This window comes from Octopus sinensis, linkage group LG30 (assembly GCF_006345805.1).
Source record: "Octopus sinensis linkage group LG30, ASM634580v1, whole genome shotgun sequence".
In the NCBI taxonomy this organism is placed as follows: domain Eukaryota; kingdom Metazoa; phylum Mollusca; class Cephalopoda; order Octopoda; family Octopodidae; genus Octopus; species Octopus sinensis.
This window is the reverse complement of record NC_043026.1, coordinates 9966692-9991511: the sequence shown is the minus strand read 5'-3', so window position 1 is coordinate 9991511 and position 24820 is coordinate 9966692. Positions and strand designations below refer to the sequence as shown.

General features: G+C 41.6%; 2 protein-coding genes and 1 long non-coding RNA gene across 5 annotated transcripts in view; 2 read left to right on the top strand and 1 right to left on the bottom strand.

The window, feature by feature from the left end:
- The first annotated feature begins 1926 nt into the window (after positions 1–1926).
- Positions 1927–4090, top strand: LOC118768561. 2 transcript variants are annotated; one of them, XR_005004370.1, is made up of 2 exons: positions 1927–2034; positions 3691–4090. It is a non-coding gene; the product is annotated as an uncharacterized LOC118768561 (long non-coding RNA). The 2 variants fall into 2 exon arrangements; XR_005004369.1 differs by having other exon boundaries at positions 2012–2149.
- A 1192-nt stretch (positions 4091–5282) lies between these two features.
- LOC115226361 (zinc finger protein 98-like) lies at positions 5283–12427 on the top strand. The gene is made up of 2 exons (XM_036515305.1): positions 5283–5441; positions 11494–12427. The coding sequence occupies exons 1-2, from the start codon at positions 5332–5334 to the stop codon at positions 12350–12352; spliced, it is 969 nt and encodes a 322-aa protein (XP_036371198.1). The 5' UTR covers positions 5283–5331; the 3' UTR covers positions 12353–12427.
- An 11655-nt stretch (positions 12428–24082) lies between these two features.
- The window catches only part of LOC115226358 (zinc finger protein 665-like), a 64626-nt gene continuing 63888 nt past the window's right edge, over positions 24083–24820 (bottom strand). For both annotated transcript variants that reach the window (XM_036515253.1, XM_029797358.2), the window contains one exon: positions 24083–24521. In XM_036515253.1, the coding sequence (XP_036371146.1) occupies positions 24389–24521 (133 nt within the window). In that variant the 3' untranslated portion in view covers positions 24083–24388. The remainder of the gene's footprint in view (positions 24522–24820) is intronic.

Here is a 24820-nt window from a genome sequence, read left to right as displayed (position 1 = left end):
GAAATGTACTTTCAGAAACTTTATATTCAATACTAGCACTATCGCCCGGCGTTGCTCGGGTTTGTAAGGGAAATAACTATATAAGCATTTTTAGAGAGTTATAGCAAAATTATGGTAAATTTTTTTTAAATCGTTGATTCATCGTAGACATTTTTAGAGTTACTTCCCTTATATAATAGCGAAAAAATGCATTAAAATGGAAAAAAATGATGGTAATTTTTTTTTTAATCGTAGACTCATCGTAGACGCGCGCTAATACCCAGAAGGGCTCGATATGAATCACGACTATAAGATACCCGGTTTTGGTTAAACTGCACCACAAAATGTGGGAGTAGTTAGGAATCTAAATCGTAGGAGACAGACAGCACACAACTTCTCTTTTATATATAAAGATTAGGAGGAAAGAAATTGCTAGTAGAATGGGCAGACATCGTTAGCTATACAAAGAAACAAACATTCGATAAACTATAAAAGAATGTTGGTTTCTGAACATTTCAGTGGTTGGAGTGTATTTCAGAATATTTCTTAAACGAAAGAAAAAAGAAGGAGAACGTGTCAACGATGGAATGTGTAGAAGGCAGATTTCGCAGCGAGAAATAGCAGCCAAATCTTGCACATACCAGACACCTCTCATCCATAGCTAGAGATAGCAGTGAAATGCCGCAAAAATCAAGGACATCATTCGTTAATAAAACATAGAACAGAAACAAAGAATCGATGCGCGGCATTCTTTCGATATAACTCGACAAAATCAAAACGTTTCACTTCGGGTATTTCCGTGGAAGCAATTGAAAGTTCGATTCTGTTTTCTGCTTGGAAATTTACGGATTTTACATACAGACACGAAACAGGGAAGGACAAATATGCAAGGCTTTTTTTTTCTTCAAGTTTAAAACGAGAAATTGCTGGCATAATTCCGTTATATCTATACTCCACAACCCACGGAGATACCCGAAGCGAAATGTTTCGATTTTGTAGAGTTATATCGAAAGAATGCTCGATGCGCCAAAAACCGAAACGTCTACAGAATTAAACACATTGAATATTTTCATTATTTAATACTTACGGAAATGTTTCATAAAGGATAGAGTTGTTATATATGGGTGTATCTGGTAATTGAGAAATACATTATAACAATTATAAATATATTACCAACTAATTAAGAGAAATTAATGAAAAGGACGTGTAACAGAAGTAGGAAGCAGTCTCAAAGCGCATGCGTACCTTCACTCCCCCAAAATAAGGGGATGGCTTTGAAAGACAACAGGGTAATGACGTTGTTAGGAGAAAGTGTGGATCTTTTCGGGGTTTTTTCGGCAGTTTTTTACTAGCGGTGTCATATGAAATTGTCACCCATAATTATGACCCTAGTATCGATCTATTGCATTTCAATGTGTTTTAGGGTTAGATTTAGTTAGGGGTGGGGGGAAGGGTATCTTTTTTCTTCACAAAGATAAATGAATCCAATCTGTTTCTTAAACGAGGGACATATTTATACGGCACAGAATGTTTTTTTTTACCTCAATAGACGTCACTGATTGGTTGAAATTGCAGAAATTGAAGAAGAAAAAAACAAATATCTTACAAACAATAGAATTTTCTCAATAAAGCCAAGAGAAAAAGATGTTTATAAACACATTCTACCAGTATACGATGTTTAAAAGTGTTTAGTTACGTGGAAATTATATTAAAAAAACTGCCGGTCAAACCGAAAAGATCCGAAACCGGGGATGCTAAGTAAGCTAAGAGAAATTAGGAATGGAATGAGTTAAAGCACTTGTGAACCTGACAGGAGGAATGGATGGATAGAAGAAAGTGGCAATTAAGAAATTAGCAATTAGCGATGGAGAAGCGAAAAGTTGCAAAGTTCATTAGTCCGTTGTACCTCTCCACTGGACATCACACACATATCAACAGCAATACATAAAAGGTGAACGAATTAGACTTTTGGCTGCCTTAAATAGTAACAGAGGAGAAACGCATGCGCATTGAAAACTCTTCCCAATCCATTCTGATTTCTGGTTAATTGTCCAGGTGCGTGAATTTCTCTTAATCAGCTGATTAATTCATGTGTAATACTAATAATTTATTTCTCAACTGCCAGATATACACATATATATAACAATACAATCCTTTATGAAACATTTCCGTAAGTATTAAGCAATGAAAATATTCAATGTGTTTAATTCTGTAGACGTTCGGTTTTTGGTGCGTCAATTCTTTGTTTCTCTTCTATGTTTTTTATGAACGAGAGATGTCACTGATTTGTGCGTGATTTGGCTGCTATTTCTAGCTATGGAAGAGAGATTCTATGATATGTGTGTGATTTGGCTGCTATTTCTAGCTATGGAAGAGAGATTCCATGATCTGTGTGTGATTTGGCTGCTATTTCTAGCTATGGAAGAGAGATTCTATGATCTCTGTGTGATTTGGCTGCTATTTCTAGCTATGGAAGAGAGATTCTATGATCTGTGTGTGACTTGGCTGCTATTTCTAGCTATGGAAGAGAGATTCTATGATCTGTGTGTGACTTAGCTGCTATTTCTAGCTATGGCAGGTAGATGTCTCTTGGGTTGTACGGGATTTGGTTGTTGTGTCTAACTCTGGGTGGTGTGTGTATTGTTTGGCTCCGCTAAATCGATTCCTAAACAATAAAAATGTATATTTTCTAAAAGTAAATTATCCTGAAAAAAATGTATTTTACGATAGAAACCGGAAGTGATGGTGACAGGGCCCTTTTATGTGGGTCTCGGCAACTTGTATACCCATTAATTTGTCGGTACTATTTACGAAGAGTGGTCCCGGTGCGCGTACTCGCACATCCACGCTAGCTAGTCGTGACTAGTCGATCCTTACTTTCTGTTTTCGTTTTATTTACTTTGTTTTAAAACAATTGCAGCGTGGAAGGTGTTTGTAAGCCATTTAAGAAACACACAAAAGCCGTTCGATTCACTTCAACATTTAAGGTTAATTTGTCAAAATATTTTCATCGCTGCACGGATTTTTGTCGCGGTCTTATAGCGATGAAAATATTTTGACAAATAAAACTTAAATGTTGAAGTGAATCGAACGGCTTTTGTGTGTTTCTTAAATGGCTTACAAACACCTTCAACGCTGCAATTGTTTTCGTTTCAGCACACGATCTCCGTAATTTAAAAAAAATTATGTTTAGGTTAACAACATCGTTTAACGTCGGTTGTACACCTGGTATGGGTTAGCTGGTTCGACCAGACGGTTTGTCCATGATTGGCTGGTTCGACCAGAGCTGGGGAACTACAGCAGAATCCAGTCTGATTTGTCATGGTTTCTACAGCTGGATGTCCTTCACAGTGCCAACCACAACTCCCAGAGTGCGCACGGTGCTTTTATGTGGCACTGCACAGGCACTTTCACATGGTGGCACTTTTACATGGCATTGCATGTCTGCTTTTATGAAGAATAACCACAAGTGCTTTTCACCATCAGACGCACGAGTCCTAACGCTTCCATTGTGGAGTACAAGGCTTCTCAGGTGTAGCAAGTTGCCAGACATCTCGGCTCTTTGTCATATCACACGACCGGTTCAGCACTTCATACCATGTCTTTTGGGGTGTCCCATTTTCACGTATTCTTTGCCTCCAGTAACGCAAGTGAATCTGTATTTTTTAAGTAACATCTACATCTTACACTGTTGTTTCTCTATAATTTCAGAATATCAGACAGCATTGATGTAAAAGAAGAAGCATCCTCAATATCTACCATGTTTTAACTAAAGGAAAATATTATACAAAACAGATGTATAGCATTATTTCTACAAATCTGTGGAGGATTTCCTTGGGAAACATTTGTTCTGGAATTATATTGTTAGCAAAATTTCTGAACATCACTAACTGGAGAGTCAAGACGAAGATCCCAAGTGCTGATTAAAGTTGGATAACTATATCTTAGTGCTGTTAAATAAAGGTAACACTGGACAGAAATACAGCAGTAGAAGTGTATGTAAAGAATAAAGTATAAGAGAAGATAGAAAGATATATAAACTGAGATTTTAGAGGAAAAGTGATGGAAAAGAGTGAGAAACGTATACAATTGATTTCCTCAGAACCCATGACAAAAGAGAGGAGATCGTATGACTGTGATATCTGTAGAAAGTCCTTCCCTCAAAAAAGTAACCTTCTTATGCACAAACGTATTCATACAGGAGAGAAACCGTATCATTGTGATATCTGTGGTAAATTATTCTCTCAAAGTATTCACTTAGCTGGACACAAACGTATTCATACAGGAGAGAAACCCTATCATTGTGACATCTGTGGTAAATCATTCTCTCATAATAGTATCTTAACTAAACACAAACGTACCCATACAGGAGAGAAACCATATCACTGTGACATCTGTGGTAAATCATTCTCTCAAAGTATTCACTTAACGAAACACAGACGCATTCATACAGGAGAGAAACCATATCATTGTGATATTTGTAACAAACCTTTCTCTGAAAATACTGCCTTAACAAAACACAAACGTGTTCATTCAGGAGAGAAGCCATATCACTGTGATATCTGTGGCAAATCATTCTCGCAAAATAGTGTCTTAACTAGACACAAACATATTCATACAGGAGAGAAATCATATCACTGTGATATTTGTAGTAAATCATTCTTTGATAATAGTGACTTAACAAAACACAAACGTATTCATACAGGAGAGAAACCGTATCACTGTGATATCTGTGGAGAATCATTCTCTCATAATAGTATCTTAACTACACATAAACGTATTCATACAGGAGAGAAACCATATCATTGTGAGTTTTGTGGTAAATCATTCTCTGCCAATAGTGGCTTAGCAAAGCACAGACGTATTCATACAGGAGAGAAACCATTTCAGTGTGATATCTGTGGTAAATCATTCTCTAGAAATAGTACTGTTATTGCACACACACGTACTCATACAGGAGAGAAGCCATATCACTGTGATGTCTGTGAAAAATCCTTCTCTAATAGTAGTCACTTAACTAAACACAAACTTATTCATACAGGCGAGAAACAATATAATTGTGATACCTGTGGTAAATCTTACTATCAGAATAGTAGCTTAACAAAACACAAACTTATTCATACAGGAGAGAAACCATATCACTGTGATATTTGTGGTAAATCATTCTCTCAAAACTTTGACTTAACACATCACAAATATATTCATACTGGAGAGAAACCTTATGATTGTGATATCTGTGGTAAAACATTCTCTCAAAATAGTAGCTTAACAAAGCACAAACGTATTCATACAGGAGAGAAACCGTATCATTGTAATATCTGTGGTAAATCATTCTCTCAAGATGGCAACTTAATGAAACACAAATATATTCATACAGGAGAGAAACCATATCACTGTGACATTTGTGGTAAATCATTCTCTGAAAGTAGTAAATTATCTAGACACAAATCTATTCACACAGGGTAGAAAGGAAAGAGATAGTTTCATGTTTGCTATGTATTTTTAATATTCCTGTGTTTCATGCAATGGAAATTAAAATATTTCCAAAACTTTCAGATATTTTTGTTTTGTTTTTCTAATTTTCAACTCCTTATTTTCCTTGGTGCAAGCACCTATATACCAAAATTCTTCCTCCTTCTGACAGCCCGAAATACCTATTTCTTTATTACTCACAAGGGGCTAAACAAGAACAGATATAGGTATTAAGTCGATTACATCGACCTCCGGTGCTAAAGTGGTACTTAATTTATCGACCCCGAAAGGATGAAAGGCAAAGTCGACCTCGGCGGTATTTGAACTCAGAACGTAGTGGCAGACGAAATACCTATTTATTACCCACAAGGGGCTAAAAACAAGGACAGACATAGGTATTAAGTCGATTACATCGACCTCCAGTGCTAAACTGGTACTTAATTTATCGACCCCGAAAGGATGAAAGGCAAAGTCGACCTCGGCGGAATTTGAACTCAGAACGTAGTGGTAGACGAAATACCTATTTCTTTATTACCCACAAGGGGCTAAACAAGGACAGACATAGGTATTAAGTCGATTACATCGACCTCCAGTGCTAAAGTGGTACTTAATTTATCGACCACGAAAGGATGAAAGGCAAAGTTGACCTCGGCGGAATTTGAACTCAGAACGTAGCGGCAGACGAAATACCTATTTCTTTATTACCCACAAGGGGCTAAACAAGGACAGACATAGGTATTAAGTCGATTACATCGACCTCCAGTGCGTAACTAGTACTTAATTTATCGACCCCGAAAGGATGGAAGGCAAAGTCGACCTCGGCGGAATTTGAACTCAGAACGGAGCGGCAGATGAAACACCTATTTCTTTATTACCCACAAGGGGCTAAACACAGAGGGGACAAACAAGGACAGACATAGGTATTAAGTCGATTACATCGACCCCAGTTCGTAACTGGTACTTAATTTATCGACCCCGAAAGGATGAAAGGCAAAGTCGACCTTGGCGGAATTTGAGCTCAGAACTTAGTGGCAGACGAAATACCTATTTATTACCCACAAGGGGCTAAAAACAAGGACAGACTTAGGTATTAAGTCGATTACATCGACCTCCAGTGCTAAACTGGTACTTAATTTATCGACCCCGAAAGGATGAAAGGCAAAGTCGACCTCGGCGGAATTTGAACTCACAACGTAGCGGCAGACGAAATACCGCTAAGCACTTCGCCCGGCGTGCCAACGTGTCTGCGTCGTTACTCTGTCCTCCCTCCGTCGGGGACACCCACACATTTTAACAGTACTCTAAAAAGACTCCGCCGGTTACGACGACGAGGGTCCCAGCTGATACAATCAACGGAACAGCTTGCTCGTGAAATTAACGTGCAAATGGCTGAGCATTCCACAGACACGTGTACCCTTAACGTAGTTCTCGGGGATAATCAGCGTGACACAGAGAGTGACAAGGCTGACCCTTTGAAATACAAGTACAACTCATTTTTGCCAGCTGAGTGGACTGGAGCAACGTGAAGTAAAGTGTCTTGCTCAAGGACACAACGCGTCGCCGGGAATCGAACTCACAACCTTACGATCATGAGCCGAATGCCCTAACCACTAAGCCACGCGCCCTCACTGAACAGTACTCTACCGTGATATGAAGGGAGATAATATATTCCAGGAGAGGAGATACGCATGCGCATTGAACGCACATCCTACTTGACGCCCATATCCAGTTTAAAGTCCTGTTCATTAATTTCTCTGAATCACTTAATACATTTATAATACTTATAATCCGTACTTATTAAGCATTTCCCTACAACCAGATACACGCATATATAACAACTCTATCCTTTATGAAGCGTTTCCGTAAGTATTAAACAATGAAGATGTTCAGTGCTTTTAATTCTGTATGCGTTCGTTTTTTGACACTTCTATTCTTAGAATCTCTTCTATGTTTTATGAATGAGAGATGTCCTTGAACTGCGCGTGCGATTTGGCTGTTTCTAGCTATGGAAGAGAAATGTTTGATTTGGGCGGAATTTGGTTGCTATTTTCGCTATGGAACCTACTCTCTACACTCCCGATCGTTGACACGTTAGTTGGTTTTTTTTTTTTTTTTTTTTTTCGTTTAAGAATCATTCTGGAATACTCTCCAACCACCGAAATGTCCAGACACCAATACTCTGTTATAATTTATCGAACGTTTTGTGTCTTTGAATAAATACCTATTTCTATATTACCCACAAGGGGCTAAACATAGAGGGGACAAAGAAGGACAGACATAGGTATTAAGTCGACTACATCGACCCCAGTGCGTAACTGGTACTTAATTTATCGACCCCGAAAGGATGAAAGGCAAAGTCGACCTCGGCGGAATTTGAACTCAGAATTTAACGGCAAACGAAATACCTATTTCTTTATTACCCACAAGGGGCTAAACATAGTGGGGACAAACATAGGTATTAAGTCGACTACATCGACCCCAGTGCGTAACTGGTACTTAATTTATCGACCCCGAAAGGATGAAAGGCAATGTCGACCTCGGCGGAATTTGAACTCAGAATTTAACGGCAAACGAAATACCTATTTCTTTATTACCCACAAGGGGCTAAACATAGTGGGGACAAACATAAGTATTAAGTCGACTACATCGACCCCAGTGCGTAACTGGTACTTAATTTATCGACCCCGAAAGGATGAAAGGCAAAGTCGACCTCGGCGGAATTTGAACTCAGAATTTAACGGCAGACGAAATACCTATTTCTTTACTACCCACAAGGGGCTAAACATAGATGGGACAAAGAAGGACAGACATAGGTATTAAGTCGATTCCATCGACCCCAGTGCGTAACTGGTACTTAATTTATCGACCCCGAAAGGATGAAAGGCAAAGTCGACCTCAGCGGAATTTGAACTCAGAATTTAACGGCAGACGAAATACCTATTTCTTTATTACCCACAAGGGGCTAAACACAGAGGGGACAAACAAGGACAGACATAGGTATTAAGTCGACTACATCGACCTCCAGTGCGTAACTGGTACTTAATTTATCGACCCCGAAAGGATGAAAGGCAAAGATGACCTCGGCGCAATTTGAACTCAGAATTTAACGGCAGACGAAATACCGCTAAGCATTTCGCCCGGCGTGCTAAGGATTCTGCCAGCTCGTCACCCTTTGAATAAATAGCGATGTGTGCCCACTCTACTAGTAATTTCGGTAAATCTTGGCAAGTTTTTTGTTGAATGAATTACGGTGATCTCCTAACATGCAACGAAACCTCTTTTTTGATCGAGAAAACTGAGTGGGGTGAAACACTAGCAAATTTTGATCTTTTCACTTGCATGAAGTTTTTTTTTTCGTGGCATCAAGTACCCTGACCTCCTAATATGCTGCAAGCTCATTTAGAATCTTTTCGCTTTGACCGGCAGATTTAGAAAAATAATTTCTTTGTAACTAAACACTTTTAAACTTAGTATACTGGTAGAATGTATCACATAAAACATCTTTTTCTCTTGGCGTTCTTGAGAAAATTCTGTAGTTTGTAAGCTATTTCTTGTTTAATTTCTCGTATTTCGGCAATTTCAACCAATCAATGACGTCTATTGAGGTGAATACAATTACTGCTGTTAGAATTTTCTCAAGAACGCCAAGAGAAAAAGATGTTTTATGTGAGACATTCTACCAGTATACGAAGTTTAAAAGTGTTTAGTTTCGTGGAAATTATTTTTCTAAATCTGCCGGACAAAGTGAAAAGATCCTAAGGAGCTTGCAGCATGTTAGAGGGTCAGGGTACTTGATGCCACGCAAAAAATCCGAGTTTTTTTTTTTTCTTTTCTTAATGAAAATCGTGCAAGTGTCAAGTTCTATTTCTGGCGAAAGACTAATGTTTGCGTCCCCTATTCTGTAGTTTTATTTTAAAACTGTTACACAATGTGGAGGGGTCAGTGTAGTTTACAAAGATGTCAGCTTCACACAAGATTTTGTGATATAAATTTTAATAAATTTATATGCTTAATTTAGTGCATCATCATCATTTAGCGCCTGATGTACATGCTTGGCTGGTTTGACCCTAGCTGGGGAGCTGCAGCAGACTCCAGTCTAATTTCTTATGGTTTTTACCGTTGGATGCCCTTCCCAGTGCCAAACCCTTCACAATGTGTGAAGGGTGCTTTTATGTGGCATTGCACATGCACTTTTACATGGAAACGCACATACCTTAATGTGGAAGTGCTTTTACATGATACTACACAGATGCTTTTATGAACGCCTTACTTCCCTGGGCATGGACACATTGAAACTCCGACGTCTGGCAGCTGACCTGGCAGACACCCATAAAATTATCAACCATCGCACAAACAATAACTCTGAGCACCTTTTCAAACTCCACCCATCTAACACCTGTGGACATATTTACAAAGTCAGAAAACAGCACAGCTCCCATGACTTCAGGAAACATTTTTTCACACTGAGAGTTGCTGAAGCATGGAACAAACTGCCGGCATCGGTTGTTAGTTGTCGGAGCACAGCATCCTTCAAAACTTCCATGCTTCCTGAGATTCGCCAACACTACACCTGATTTTCTCCCCTCCATACACACACAAGCATGTATCTGACTCATACATTGTTCGCTTTCCAGACATTTCTACATTGCTGCATGTACTTTATATGCACTTTCTGACAAGTTGTGGTGCACCTGAGCACTGTATACAATAATTTCATTATTATTATGAGGAACAGACACAACTGCTTTTTGCCACCAGAGGGACAAGTCTTAACACTTCTATAATGGAGTGTGGGTCTTCTTGGGTGCCAGACATCTTGGTCCATTGTCATATCACATGAATGGTTCAGCATCGCTCTTCAGCAATTCATACCATGTCTTTCTAGGCATCTCACTTTCACGTGTTCCATCTACTTTGGGAGATCGGCACTTCTTGATGGAGCTGTCAGAATCCAGCTCAGATGTTAGGGAAAATGTTTATTTCTATCATTTATTTCAATAGAAATGAATCTGTATGTTTTAAGTATCCTCGACATCTTACACTGTTGTTTCTCTATAATTTCAGAACATCAAATGACATTGACATATCAGAAGAAACATCCTCAATATCTACTATATTTTAAAGACTAAAGGAAACTATTATACGAAACATATGTATCAGATTGTTTCTACACATCAGTGATAGAATTCCTGTGAAATATTTGCTCTGAAATAAATTTCAGAACATCAGAGAGCATCGATGTAAAAGAAGAACCATTGTCAATATCTACCATGTTTTAAAGACTAAAAGAAATATTACGCGAAACAGATGTATAGCATTATTTCTACAAATCTGTGAAACATTTGCTCCGAAATAATATTATTAGCAAAATTTCTGAACACCAATGACTGGAGTGTCAAGAGGGTAACACTCGACAGAAATACAGCAGTATATAAAAACAAAAGCAAGAATATATAAATTTTGGTATTTGAGAGGAAGAGTAATGGAAAAGAGCGAGAAAAATATGCAATTGGTTTCACCTGAACCCATGATAAAACAGAGGAGGTCATACGACTGTGATATCTGTACAAAGTCCTTTCTTCAAAGAAGCAACCTATTTACTCACAAACGTATTCACACAGGAGAGAAGCCATACCATTGTGATGTCTGTGGTAAATCGTTCTCTCAGAATAGTAGCTTAACTACACATGCACGTACTCATACAGGAGAGAGACCTTATCGTTGTGAGATCTGTGGTGAATCATTCTCTCATAGTAGTACCTTAACTACACATGAACGTATCCATACAGGAGAGAAGCCATATCACTGTGACGTCTGTGGTAAATCCTTCTCTAATAGTAGTCACTTAACTAAACACAAACTTATTCATACAGGTGAGGCACAATATAGATGTGATATCTGTGGTAAATCATTCCCTCAAAATAGTAAATTAACAGAACACAAATATATTCATACAGGTGAGAAACCTTATCATTGTGATATCTGTGGTAAATCATTCTCCCAAAATGGTAACTTAAAGAAACACAAACATATTCATACAGGAGAGAAACCATATAATTGTGATATCTGTGGTAAATCATTCTCTCAAAGTAATACATTAACAAAACATAAGCGTATTCACACAGGGGAGAAACCATATCATTGTGATATCTGTGGTAAATCATTCCCTGTAAGTAGTACATTAATTAGACACAAATCTGTTCATACAGCAGAAAGACCATATGACTGTGATATTTGTGGTAAATCATTCTCTGAAAGTCGTACATTATTTAGACACAGACGTATTCATACAGGAGAGAAACCGTATCATTGTGATATCTGTGGTAAATCATTCTCTGAAAGTGGTACTTTGACTAGACACAAATCTGTTCATGTGGAAGATAAGCTGTTTAAATGTAATATCTGTGGTAAATCATTCTCTGAAGGTTGTGCATTAACAAGACACAGACGTATTCATACGGGAGAGAAGCCATATCATTGTGATATCTGTGGTAAATCATTCTCTGAAAGCGGTACTTTGACTAGACACAAATCTGTTCATTTGGGAGAGAAACTGTATCGCTGTGAGATCTGTGGTAAATCATTTTCTGAAAGTAGTACATTAACTAGACACAGACGTATTCATACAGGAGAGAAACCATATCACTGTGATATCTGTGGTAAATCATTCTCTGAAAGTGGTACTTTGACTAGACACAAATCTATTCATACAGGAGAAAAACCATATCACTGTGATATTTGTAGTAAATCATTTGCTGACAATGGTGGCTTAGCAAAGCACAGACGTAGTCATACAGGAGAAAAACCGTATCACTGTGATATCTGTGGTAAATCATTCGCTCAGAGTTGGTACTTACCAAAACATAAATATATTCATACAGGGAAGAAAGGGAAAATGTAGTTTCTTGTTTTGCAATATATTTTTAATATTCCTTTGATTTATGCAATTGAAATTAAAGTGTTTCCAAGACTTTTAGATTTTTTTTGTTTTGTTCTTTATAAGTTTCAAAGCACCATCCGTTCGTGTTCATTGCCAGCCTCCGCTGGCCCCCGTGCCGGTGACACGTAAAAGCACCGTCCGTTCGTGGCCGTTTGCCAGCTCTGTCTGGCCCCGTGTCGGTGGCACGTAAAAGCACCATCCGTTCGTGTCCGTTGCCAGCCTCGTCTGGCCCCCGTGCCGGTGACACGTAAAAGCACCGTCCATTTGTGGCCGTTAGCCAGCTCTGTCTGGCCCTGTGTTGGTGGCACGTAAAAGCACCATCCGTTCGTGTCCGTTGCCAGCCTCGTCTGGCCCCGTGGCGGTGACACGTAAAAGCACCGTCCGTTCGTGGCCGTTTGCCAGCCTTGTCTGGCACCTGTGCAGGTGGCATGTAAAAAACACCCACTACACTCGCGGAGTGGTTGGCGTTAGGAAGGGCATCCAGCCGTAGAACCACTGCCAGATCTGACTGGGCCTGACGAAGCCTTCCAGCTTCACGGACCCCAGTTGACCCGTCCTACCCATGCTAGCATGGAAAGCGGACGCTAAATGATGATGATGATGAAGTTTCACCTTTTTTTCCATGGTGTAAGGACCTCTATACACCATGTGAAGGTCCAGCCATTCTTGTTGGCAGCAGTTAATACAAAGTCTCTGAAGGCCCCTTATCCATCAGGAATTGCTTCTCAAGTGCACAAAATATGGGGTGTATTAGGATACAGTCTTATCACCATTGAATTAATAAGATTGTCCAGGAAGTTATCGTAACCAATGCTTATTGTTCAAGCACTATAGTCAAAATGTTTCCACTTTTCCCCGAAGTCTCCTCTGACCTCTACCGGATGTCCTTTTCCTGAGCACCTTCGACGGCTTACCATACAGAATACCTCCCTTCCCTACCTAGTGTCTATCCTATTGACTGTAGTGATTATGAAGCCAATAAAATGATGGTACAGAATCGAAATCGATCAATGGAAATTGCAGATGTGTTACCAGTGCCGGTGGCATGTAAGAGAACCTTCCCTTTCGTGACCGTTGCCAGTGCCGCCCCGACTGGCCTCGTGCCGGTGGCACGTAAAAAGCACCATCCGTTCGTGGCCGTTTGCCAGCCTCGCCTGGCCCCCGTGCCGGTAGCACGTAAAAAGCACCATCCGTTCGTGGCCGTTTGCCAGCCTCGCCTGGCCCCCGTGCCGGTGGCACATAAAAAGCACCATCCGTTTGTGGCCGTTTGCCAGCTCTGTCTGGCACCTGCGCGGGTGGCACGTAAAAAGCACCCACTACACTCACGGAGTGGTTGGCGTTAGGAAGGCCATCCAGCTGCAGAAACACTGCCAGATCAGACTGGGCCTGGTGCAGCCTTCTGGCTTCACAGACCCCAGTAGAACCGTCCAACCCATGCTAGCATGGAAAACGGACGCTAAACGATGATGATGATGATGATGAATACATGCAGGTTGAAGTCTGTGTATGTTTATGAGATCTGCCAAATGCAAGATTTCTTTTCAGATGCATAAATGCTGCTGTCTCCCATCCCAGGGTCTTGCTGGCCCGCACCCTCAGAGTTGGCACATTGAAAGATAGGTGTTGAGATGCTTGAACGGACATGTGTAGATTTGTGCTGCATCCAGGAAATAAGGTGGAGAGGAAGTTCTGCTAGGTTCCTCACAGGCAAAGATCATAGGTATAAGGTTTTCTGGGTAGGGAACACTGATGGGGTTAGGGGCGTGGGTATGCTTCTTGCGGAGAAATGGGTTGATAAGGTAATTGAGGCAGTCAGAGTCTGTAATAGAGTACTTCAGCTTAGATTAGCAGCCATATCTTGGCTTCAGCCCCTCAGCCAGGTCTCCCCTGATGAACAGAAAAATCGATTTTATGACACCTTGCAGACTACCTTTACTCTTTAACTTGTTTCAGTCATTTGACTGCTGCCATGCTGGAGCACCGCCTTTAGTCGAGCAAATCGACCCCGGGACTTATTCTTTGTAAGCCCAGTACTTATTCTATCGGTCTCTTTTGCCGAACCGCTAAGTAACGGGGACATAAACACACCAGCATCGGTTGTCAAGCAATGCTAGGGGGACAAACACAGACACACAAACACACACACAAATACATATACACAACAGGCTTCTTTCAGTTTCCGTCTACCAAATCCACTCACAACGCATTGGTCGGCCCGGGAATACAGCAGAAGACACTTGCCCAAGGTGCCACGCAGTGGGACTGAACCTGGAACCATGTGGTTGGTAAGCAAGCTACTTACCACACAGCCACTCCTTGTCGACGAATGACGGGCCTTCTCTTTGTGGTTGGCGACTTCAATGGACATGTTGGACAACATCCAGGGAGTCTCCATGGTGTACGTGGTGGCTATAGACTTGGTTCCAGCAATGAGGAGGGAACTAGGCTGCTGAAGTTGTGTGAAACCTACCAGTCACCTGTTCCCCCACCAGTCTGGTGGGTACACTAGTCAGATTGACAACATTCTCACCAGGAAACAGGAATGTTGGCTACTTATTAATGCCAAAACTTTCTCAAGTGACGAATGCACCCCACAACATAGGTTAGTAGTTAAGCGCAGGTGTGGCTATGTGGTAAGTAGCTTGCTAACCAACCACATGATTCCGGGTTCAGTCCCACTGCGTGGCACCTTGGGCAAGTGTCTTCTGCTATAGCCCCGGGCCAACCAATGCTTTGTGAGTGGATTTGGTAGACAAACTGAAAGAAGCCCGTCGTATATATGTATGTATATATATATATATATATATATATATATATAAGTGTGTGTGTATATGTTTGTGTGTCTGTGTTTGTCCCCCTAGCATTGCTTGACAACCGATGGTGGTGTGTTTACGTCCCCGTCACTTTGCGGTTCGGCAAAAGAGACTGATAGAATAAGTACTGGGCTTACAAAGAATATGTCCCGGGGTCGATTTGCTCGACTAAAGGCGGTGCTCCAGCATGGCCGCAGTCAAATGACTGAAACAAGTAAAAAGAGTAAAGAGTTAGCGACTTCAGGATCAGGGCTAAATGGCCACCCAGAAGACGGCCAACATGGAAAAGAAGGGTCTAGAAGCTTAGGGATTGTCTGAATGGACAGAGATTTAGAGACATTACTTGAAGCTTTTGATGAGAAAGGGGAGGATATAGCATCACATAATATGGAGGTTCTTTCAGGTTGACCTGTTGAAGGCTACTGACCAAATCTGCGGATGGTGCAAAGTCCCCTCTTTCCGAGGAGGTGGGGAGAGGACTAAGGAAAATTCACAAGATCCGATGTTTTCCCTTTGTAACTGTGAGGAAAATGGATATCTTTCTACTTCACCCCCACGGAGGAAACGAATCTGAAATCAAAAATGTGCGGAAAGCAACAGGATGGGGGAGAAGGCTTCGGAAAATTCACAAGATCCGATGTTTTCCCCTCATAACTGTGAGGAAAATGGATATCTTTCTACTTCACCCCCACGGAGGAAACGAATCTGAAATCAAAAATGTGCGGAAAGCAACAGGATGGGGGAGAAGGCTTCGGAAAATTCACAAGATCCGATGTTTTCCCCTCGTAACTGTGAGGAAAATGGATATCTTTCTACTTCACCCCCACGGAGGAAACGAATCTGAAATCAAAAATGTGCAGAAAGCAACAGGGTGGGGGAGAGGGCTTCGGAAAATTCACAAGATCCGATGTTTTCCCCTCGTAACTGAGGAAAATGGATATCTTTCTACTTCACCCCCACGGAGGAAACGAATCTGAAATCAAAAATGTGCGGAAAGCAACAGGATGGGGGAGAAGGCTTCGGAAAATTCACAAGATCTGATGTTTTCCCCTTGTAACTGTGAGGAAAATGGATATCTTTCTACTTCACCCCCACGGAGGAAACGAATCTGAAATCAAAAATGTGCGGAAAGCAACAGGATGGGGGAGAGGGCTTCGGAAAATTCACAAGATCCGATGTTTTCCCCTCGTAACTGTGAGGAAAATGGATATCTTTCTACTTCACCCCCACGGAGGAAACGAATCTGAAATCAAAAATGTGTGGAAAGCAACAGGATGGGGGAGAAGGCTTCGGAAAATTCACAAGATCTGAGTTTTTCCTTCATAACTTTGAGGGAAATGGATATTTTTTAATGAAATTGTATATAAATACCTTTTAAACGACATACATCACGGATGCCTAATATGCTGCAAACCACTTACTTTTCTTCGGAAAAATCGGGTGGAGGAAACTGGAATTATTGGAAAATGTTTTTTTCTTTTTGTCGATGAATGAATTACGGTGACCTAATCATCATCATCATCGTTTAACGTCTGTTTTCCATGCTGGCATGGGTTGGACGGTTCAACTGGGGTCTGGGAAGCCCGAAGGCTACGCCAGGCCGAGTCTGATCATGCAGTGTTTCTACAGCTGGATGCCCTTCCTAACGCCAACCACTCCATGAGTGTAGTGGGTGCATTTACGTGCCAGATGGGGCTGGCAAACGGCCACGGACAGATGGTGCTTTTTACATGCCACCTGCACAGGTGCCAGGCGAGGCTGGCAAATGGCCACAATCGGATGGTGCTTTTTACGTGCCACCGGCACAGGGGCCAGGCGAGGCTGGCAGACAGCCACAATCGGATGGTGCTTTTTATGTGCCACCGGCATGGGGCCAGACAAGGCTGGCAGACAGCCACAATCGGATGGTGCTTTTTATGTGCCACCGGCATGGGGCCAGACGAGGCTAGCAAACAGCCACAATCGGATGGTGCTTTTTATGTGCCACCGGCATGGGGCCAGACGAGGCTAGCAAACAGTCACAATCGGATGGTGCTTTTTATGTGCCACCGGCATGGGGCCAGACGAGGCTAGCAAACAGCCACAATCGGATGGTGCTTTTTACGTGCCACCGGCATGGGGCCAGACGAGGCTGGCAAACAGTCACAATCGGATGGTGCTTTTTACGTGCCACCGGCATGGGGCCAGACAAGGCTGGCAAACGGCCACAATCGGATGGTGCTTTTTACGTGCCACCGGCATGGGGCCAGACAAGGCTGGCAAACGGCCACAATCGGATGGTGCTTTTTACGTGCCACCGGCATGGGGCCAGACAAGGCTGGCAAACGGCCACAATCGGATGGTGCTTTTTACGTGCCACCGGCATGGGGCCAGACAAGGCTGGCAAACGGCCACAATCGGATGGTGCTTTTTATGTGCCACCGGCATGGGGCCAGACAAGGCTGGCAAACGGCCACAATCGGATGGTGCTTTTTACGTGCCACCGGCATGGGGCCAGACAAGGCTGGCAAACGGCCACAATCGGATGGTGCTTTTTACGTGCCACCGGCATGGGGCCAGACAAGGCTGGCAAACGGCCACAATCGGATGGTGCTTTTTATGTGCCACCGGCATGGGTCCAGACGAGGCTGGCAAACGGCCACAATCGGATGGTGCTTTTTATGTGCCACCGGCATGGGTCCAGACGAGGCTGGCAAACGGCCACAATCGGATGGTGCTTTTTATGTGCCACCGGCATGGGTCCAGACGAGGCTGGCAAACAGCCACAATCGGATGGTGCTTTTTACGTGCCACCGGCATGGGGCCAGACAAGGCTGGCAAACGGCCACAATCGAATGGTGCTTTTTACGTGCCACCGGCATGGGGCCAGACGAGGCTAGCAAACAGTCACAATCGGATGGTGCTTTTTACGTGCCACCGGCATGGGGCCAGACGAGGTTGGCAAACGGCCACAATCGGATGGTGCATTTTACTTTACGTGTCACCGGCACGGAGGCCAGTCGGGGCGGCACTGGTCTGGAAAATGGGAACTGTTTCTTTCTGTAAAATTTCTACAAGTGCGCCTTTATAAAAAAAAAAAATTAGTGGTAACGAAGGTCTGGAGAGGAGATAGAAAGAATGTTACAAAATCCTCTTTAAAAACACGCAAGAGAAAGAACAATACAAAATCGTTATAAAAAACCAGTGTTTGTGTGTGAAACAAAGTATTATATTAAATCAAAATATCTTTTACAAACCTCTTAAAAGTCACTAGTTTTCAAACAGTATCCAATGTTTGCATTTTCCTTTGGCAATTTTTCGTGCCGAAATTTTAATCGGGTAAACTAATACGTTTCAAATTTGTGTGGAGAGAGAGATAGCGAGACACACAGACATCATTCATGAAATATACTTTGTGCAGCTAAAGTTCCAATAGCATAGCAATGTCATGGGTCAAATGGAGCGTGTGAGTGATTTCATATATATATATATATATATATATGTAGTAGATCTTGCAGGCATGAAGTGGATTCGATCCACTATAGCCAAATTAAAATTAAATTCAACAACTTTTCTCACAGTAGAACACCACCACAACCACAACCACAAACAACACCACTACCACCAAAGCCGTCGCCGCCGCCACCACCTCTAAGGTGAACACAATCAAGGTCAACATCACCAACACCATACCATCGTCATGACCCCTACAACCATCGTCCTTACCATCAAGACCCACCAACTACCATAACCACTTTCACCTAAAAACCTACCACCGCAACCATCACCACAACCGCTACCATAAATACTGTCACCACCATTATTAAAGTAATCACCAACACCACCACCACCACTATCAGCAACACCATCGTCCAAACCCCGAACTTCAAATAAAACGACGTGTTTACATTAAGCAGTTTTGCATTAGCTAGGCCGAAACAATGTCTTCACCACTTGACCCTTCTAACCTCTTCTACTCCAAAAGCTAGAATTAAGATAACAAGTACCACCACTTGACCCTTCTAACCTCTTCTACTCCACCAAAAGCTAGAATTAGATAACAAGTACCACCACTTGACCCTTCTAACCTCTTCTACTCCACCAAAAGCTAGAATTAAGATAACAAGTACCACCACTTGACCCTTCTAACCTCTTTTACTCCACCAAAAGCTAGAATTAAGATAACAAGTACCACCACTTGACCCTTCTAACCTCTTCTACTCCACCAAAAGCTAGAATTAAGATAACAAGTACCACCACTTGACCCTTCTAACCTCTTCTACTCCACCAAAAGCTAGAATTAAGATAACAAGTACCACCACTTGACCCTTCTAACCTCTTCTACTCCACCAAAAGCTAGAATTAAGATAACAAGTACCACCACTTGACCCTTCTAACCTCTTCTACTCCACCAAAAGCTAGAATTAAGATAACAAGTACCACCACGTGACCCTTCTAACCTCTTCTACTCCACCAAAAGCTAGAATTAAGATAACAAGTACCACCACTTGACCCTTCTAACCTCTTCTACTCCACCAAAAGCTAGAATTAAGATAACAAGTACCACCACTTGACCCTTCTAACCTCTTCTACTCCACCAAAAGCTAGAATTAAGATAACAAGTACCACCACTTGACCCTTCTAACCTCTTCTACTCCACCAAAAGCTAGAATTAAGATAACAAGTACCACCACTTGACCCTTCTAACCTCTTCTACTCCACCAAAAGCTAGAATTAAGATAACAAGTACCACCACTTGACCCTTCTAACCTCTTCTACTCCACCAAAAGCTAGAATTAAGATAACAAGTACCACCACTTGACCTTTCTAACCTCTTCTACTCCACCAAAAGCTAGAATTAAGATAACAAGTACCACCACTTGACCCTTCTAACCTCTTCTACTCCACCAAAAACTAGAATTAAGATAACAAGTACCACCACTTGACCCTTCTAACCTCTTTTACTCCACCAAAAGCTAGAATTAAGATAACAAGTACCACCACTTGACCCTTCTAACCTCTTCTACTCCACCAAAAGCTAGAATTAAGATAACAAGTACCACCACTTGACCCTTCTAACCTCTTCTACTCTACCAAAAACTAGAATTAAGATAACAAGTACCACCACTTGACCCTTCTAACCTCTTTTACTCCACCAAAAGCTAGAATTAAGATAACAAGTACCACCACTTGACCCTTCTAACCTCTTCTACTCCACCAAAAGCTAGAATTAAGATAACAAGTACCACCACTTGACCCTTCTAACCTCTTCTACTCCACCAAAAGCTAGAATTAAGATAACAAGTACCACCACTTGACCCTTCTAACCTCTTCTACTCCACCAAAAGCTAGAATTAAGATAACAAGTACCACCACTTGACCCTTCTAACCTCTTCTACTCCACCAAAAGCTAGAATTAAGATAACAAGTACCACCACTTGACCCTTCTAACCTCTTCTACTCCACCAAAAGCTAGAATTAAGATAACAAGTACCACCACTTGACCCTTCTAACCTCTTCTACTCCACCAAAAGCTAGAATTAAGATAACAAATACCACCACTTGACCCTTCTAACCTCTTCTACTCCACCAAAAGCTAGAATTAGATAACAAGTACCACCACTTGACCCTTCTAACCTCTTCTACTCCACCAAAAGCTAGAATTAAGATAACAAGTACCACCACTTCACCCTTCTAACCTCTTTTACTCCACCAAAAGCTAGAATTAAGATAACAAGTACCACCACTTCACCCTTCTAACCTCTTCTACTCCACCAAAAGCTAGAATTAAGATAACAAGTACCACCACTTGACCCTTCTAACCTCTTCTACTCCACCAAAAGCTAGAATTAAGATAACAAGTACCACCACTTGATCCTTCTAACCTCTTCTACTCCACCAAAAGCTAGAATTAAGATAACAAGTACCACCACTTGACCCTTTTAACCTCTTCTACTCCACCAAAAGCTAGAATTAAGATAACAAGTACCACCAACGAAATCCATTGTTCTGAACGATATGTCTATCCTTCTGGATAGTTATAGTCACTTGGTGGCAACTCCAACTCAGTTAGTCAGTGACAACTTGAGTTGGTGAGTTACTGAGAACGAAGTCTGGCTGACAGGTTGAACAAAACGCCGTCCCTAAAGATAAGGGCACAAAAATGACAACTAAGGTAACTCATCAACGAATCAGTCGTTTGGTCCCACACTCTGTCTCCGTTTTCTCTTACATCACTCTAGTTCTATCTGTAATTACTACTAAACTATGATGAGAACACAAACACAAACTATACAAGGAAAATGTACACCTATCTTTACTTTGCATGCTTCACGATTTCATCACCTGCCCGTCGAGGCAAGGTATTGTATAATGCAACGGTAAAAATAAATATTTTCCTCACAACTTCAATCACTGTTCTTTCATCTTTACATAGTGGTGGAAGCACTCCATCGGTTACGACGACGAGGGTTCCAGTTGATCCGAATCAACGGAACAGCCTGCTCGTGAAATTAACGTGTAAGTGGCTGAGCACTCCACAGACACGTGTACCCTTAACGTAGTTCTCGGGGATATTCAGCGTGACACAGAGAGTGACAAGGCCGGCCCTTTGAAATACAGGTACAACAGAAACAGGAAGTAAGAGTGATAGAAAGTTGTGGTGAAAGAGTACAGCAGGGATCACCACCATCCCCTGCCGGAGCCTCGGATGGAAGCACTCAGTCGGTTACGACGATGAGGGTTCCGGTTGATCCAAATCAACGGAACAGCCTGCTCGTGAAATTAACGTGTAAGTGGCTGAGCACTCCACAGACACGTGCACCCTTAACGTAGTTCTCAGGGATATTCAGCGTGACACAGAGAGTGACAAGGCCGGCCCTTTGAAATACAGGTACAACAGAAACAGGAAGTAAGAGTGAGAGAAAGTTGTGGTGAAAGAGTACAGCAGGGATCACCACCATCCCCTGCTGGAGCCTCGTGGAGCTTTAGGTGTTTTCGCTCAATAAACACTCACAACGCCCAGTCTGGGAATCGAAACCGCGATCCTATGACCGCGAGTCCGCTGCCCTAACCACTGGGCCATTGCGCCTCCATCTTTACATAATGGCAATCAACGAAGAATCAATCTTTACAAACTGATTATGACTCCGACATTCCATATTATCATTATATACAATTAATCTTTATCGTTACACAAATGTGTGTGTGTGTATCGGCTATTGTTGAGTTTGTGTAAGGATCACCCAAAGCAGCAACCAAAGATGAATATCCATGCGAAAAGGGCTATGCTTTTGTGTTTGGTGGGGTCATAAAGGCATTATTTATGATGAGCTTCTCCCACAAAACCAGATCATTAATTCTTATGTATACTGTCATCAGCTGGATAATTTGAACCCAGAAACATCAAAGACTTGAGGCTAGAAATTGCCAACAGGAAAGGGGATAGGGTCCTAACAAGGAAATGCCTGTCCATATACTCTTTTTCTTTTACTCTTTTACATGTTTCAGTCATTTGACTGTGGCCATGCTGGAGCACCGCCTTTAGTCGAGCAAATCGACCCCGGGACTTATTCTTTGTAAGCCCAGTACTTATTCTCTCGGTCTCTTTTGCCGAACCGCTAAGTGACGGGGACGTAAACACACCAGCATCGGTTGTCAAGCAATGCTAGGGGGACAAACAGACACACAAACACATACATATATACGACAGGCTTCTTTCAGTTTCCGTCTACCAAATCCACTCACAAGGCATTGGTCGGCCCGGGGCTATAGCAGAAGACACTTGCCCAAGATGCCACGCAGTAGGACTGAACCCGGAACCATGTGGTTGGTTAGCAAGCTACTTACCCCACAGCCACTCCTGTGTCTTTGGCTACCCGAACAAGCTTACATGAACTTGGCTGGGATCTCTTAACCCATCCCCTATATTTTCCTCTCAAAATTGTACCTGAAGGTGAGGAAGAGGAAGAACTGAGTGAAGTAAGTACAGCAATTCAATATTGATTGTGTCTGACGGTGACTGGCATCCGTTGCTAGTGGAGCGCTAAGAGTACCATACGAGTGAGATCATTGCCAGAGCAACAAGCTGGCCTTTGTGCCGATGGCATGTTAAGGACACCGTTCAAATGTGATCATTACTGCGTCGCCTTACTAACACTTGTGCTGGTGGCATGTGAAATATTTGAGCGAGGTCGTCACCAGTGCCGCTGGACTGGCTCCTGTGCAGGTGGCATGTAGAAAGCACCATTTGGGCGTGGCCGTTGCCACTACCACCAAACTGGCCCTCGTGCCGGTGGCATGTAAAAGCACCCACTACACTCTCGGAGTGGTTGGCGTTAGGAAGGGCATCCAGCTGTAGAAACTCTGCCAGATCAGATTGGAGTCTGGTTCGCCAGTCCTCAGTCAAATCGTCCAACCCATGCTAGCATGGAAAGCAGACGTTAAATGATGATGATGATGATGTGCCATCTGATTACCACTTGTTTTTGTCTCTACAGAACTCATTACAAAGAAAAACATTGAATGATTTAGATGGAGTCAAAATGCATCTAGATAACTTTTTATTGCAAAATCCTTTAAAAACAACCGTGTTAAGATCTTTAGTTCCACAATACACTTAAAAGTTGGAAATTATGTGAAATAAATAGACTTTGTTTTCTTTATTATCATTAACCCTTTAGCATTCAGATTATTCTGTCAAATGTAAAGTTTATGTATTCACACTATGTAAAATTAATCTTGCATCATTTCATGGCCTTGAGATTTCAATGATGTGTTTTGTTTATTTTTAAAATGACACAATAAGATAGCTATAAATGATCATATCTGACTAGTTTGAACATAAAATAGGTAGAATGTTTTGGCCGGATATGGCCGGTTTAAACACTAAAGGGTTAATATTAGGTCTCCAAATGAAGTCTTTTTTTCTTTTTCTCATTCAAATGAAACACATTTTAATGTCCTTCAAATTTGGCAACACTTGCTTGCTAATATCATATGGAGTATCAAATATTGTGTATTCAATATCATGATGTGTGTTACTGGCTTATGGATCATCACTAAATTTAACACAAGCATTAAGTCAAGGTACAAAGCAAAAAACTTCACACACGTACGTCCACATGCAGCTCCTGTTTTTTATATATTGAAACCTGGTATGGAACCTCTAAAGGATTACACTACAGCAAACAAGAAACTGCAGAAACTACCTTTTTCCTTTCTTCTTTGTATGAATATATTTGTGTTTCACTAAGTTACCATTTTGAGAGAATGATTTACCACAGATCTCACAGTGATATGGTTTCTCACCTGTATGAATATATTTGTGTTTCGTTAAGCTACCATTTTGAGAGAATGATTCACCACAGATATCACAATGATATGGTTTCTCCCCTGTGTGAATATATTTATGTTGCGTTAAGCCAGAATTTTGAAAGAATGATTTACCACAAATATCACAATGATATGGTTTCTCTCCGGTATGAATATGTTTATGTCTAGATAAGTGACTACTGTTAGAGAATGATTTACCACAGACATCACAAAGATATGATTTCTCTCCTGTATGAATATATTTGTGTTTTGTAACATCACCATTTTGAGAGAATGATTTACCACAGATATCACAATGATACGG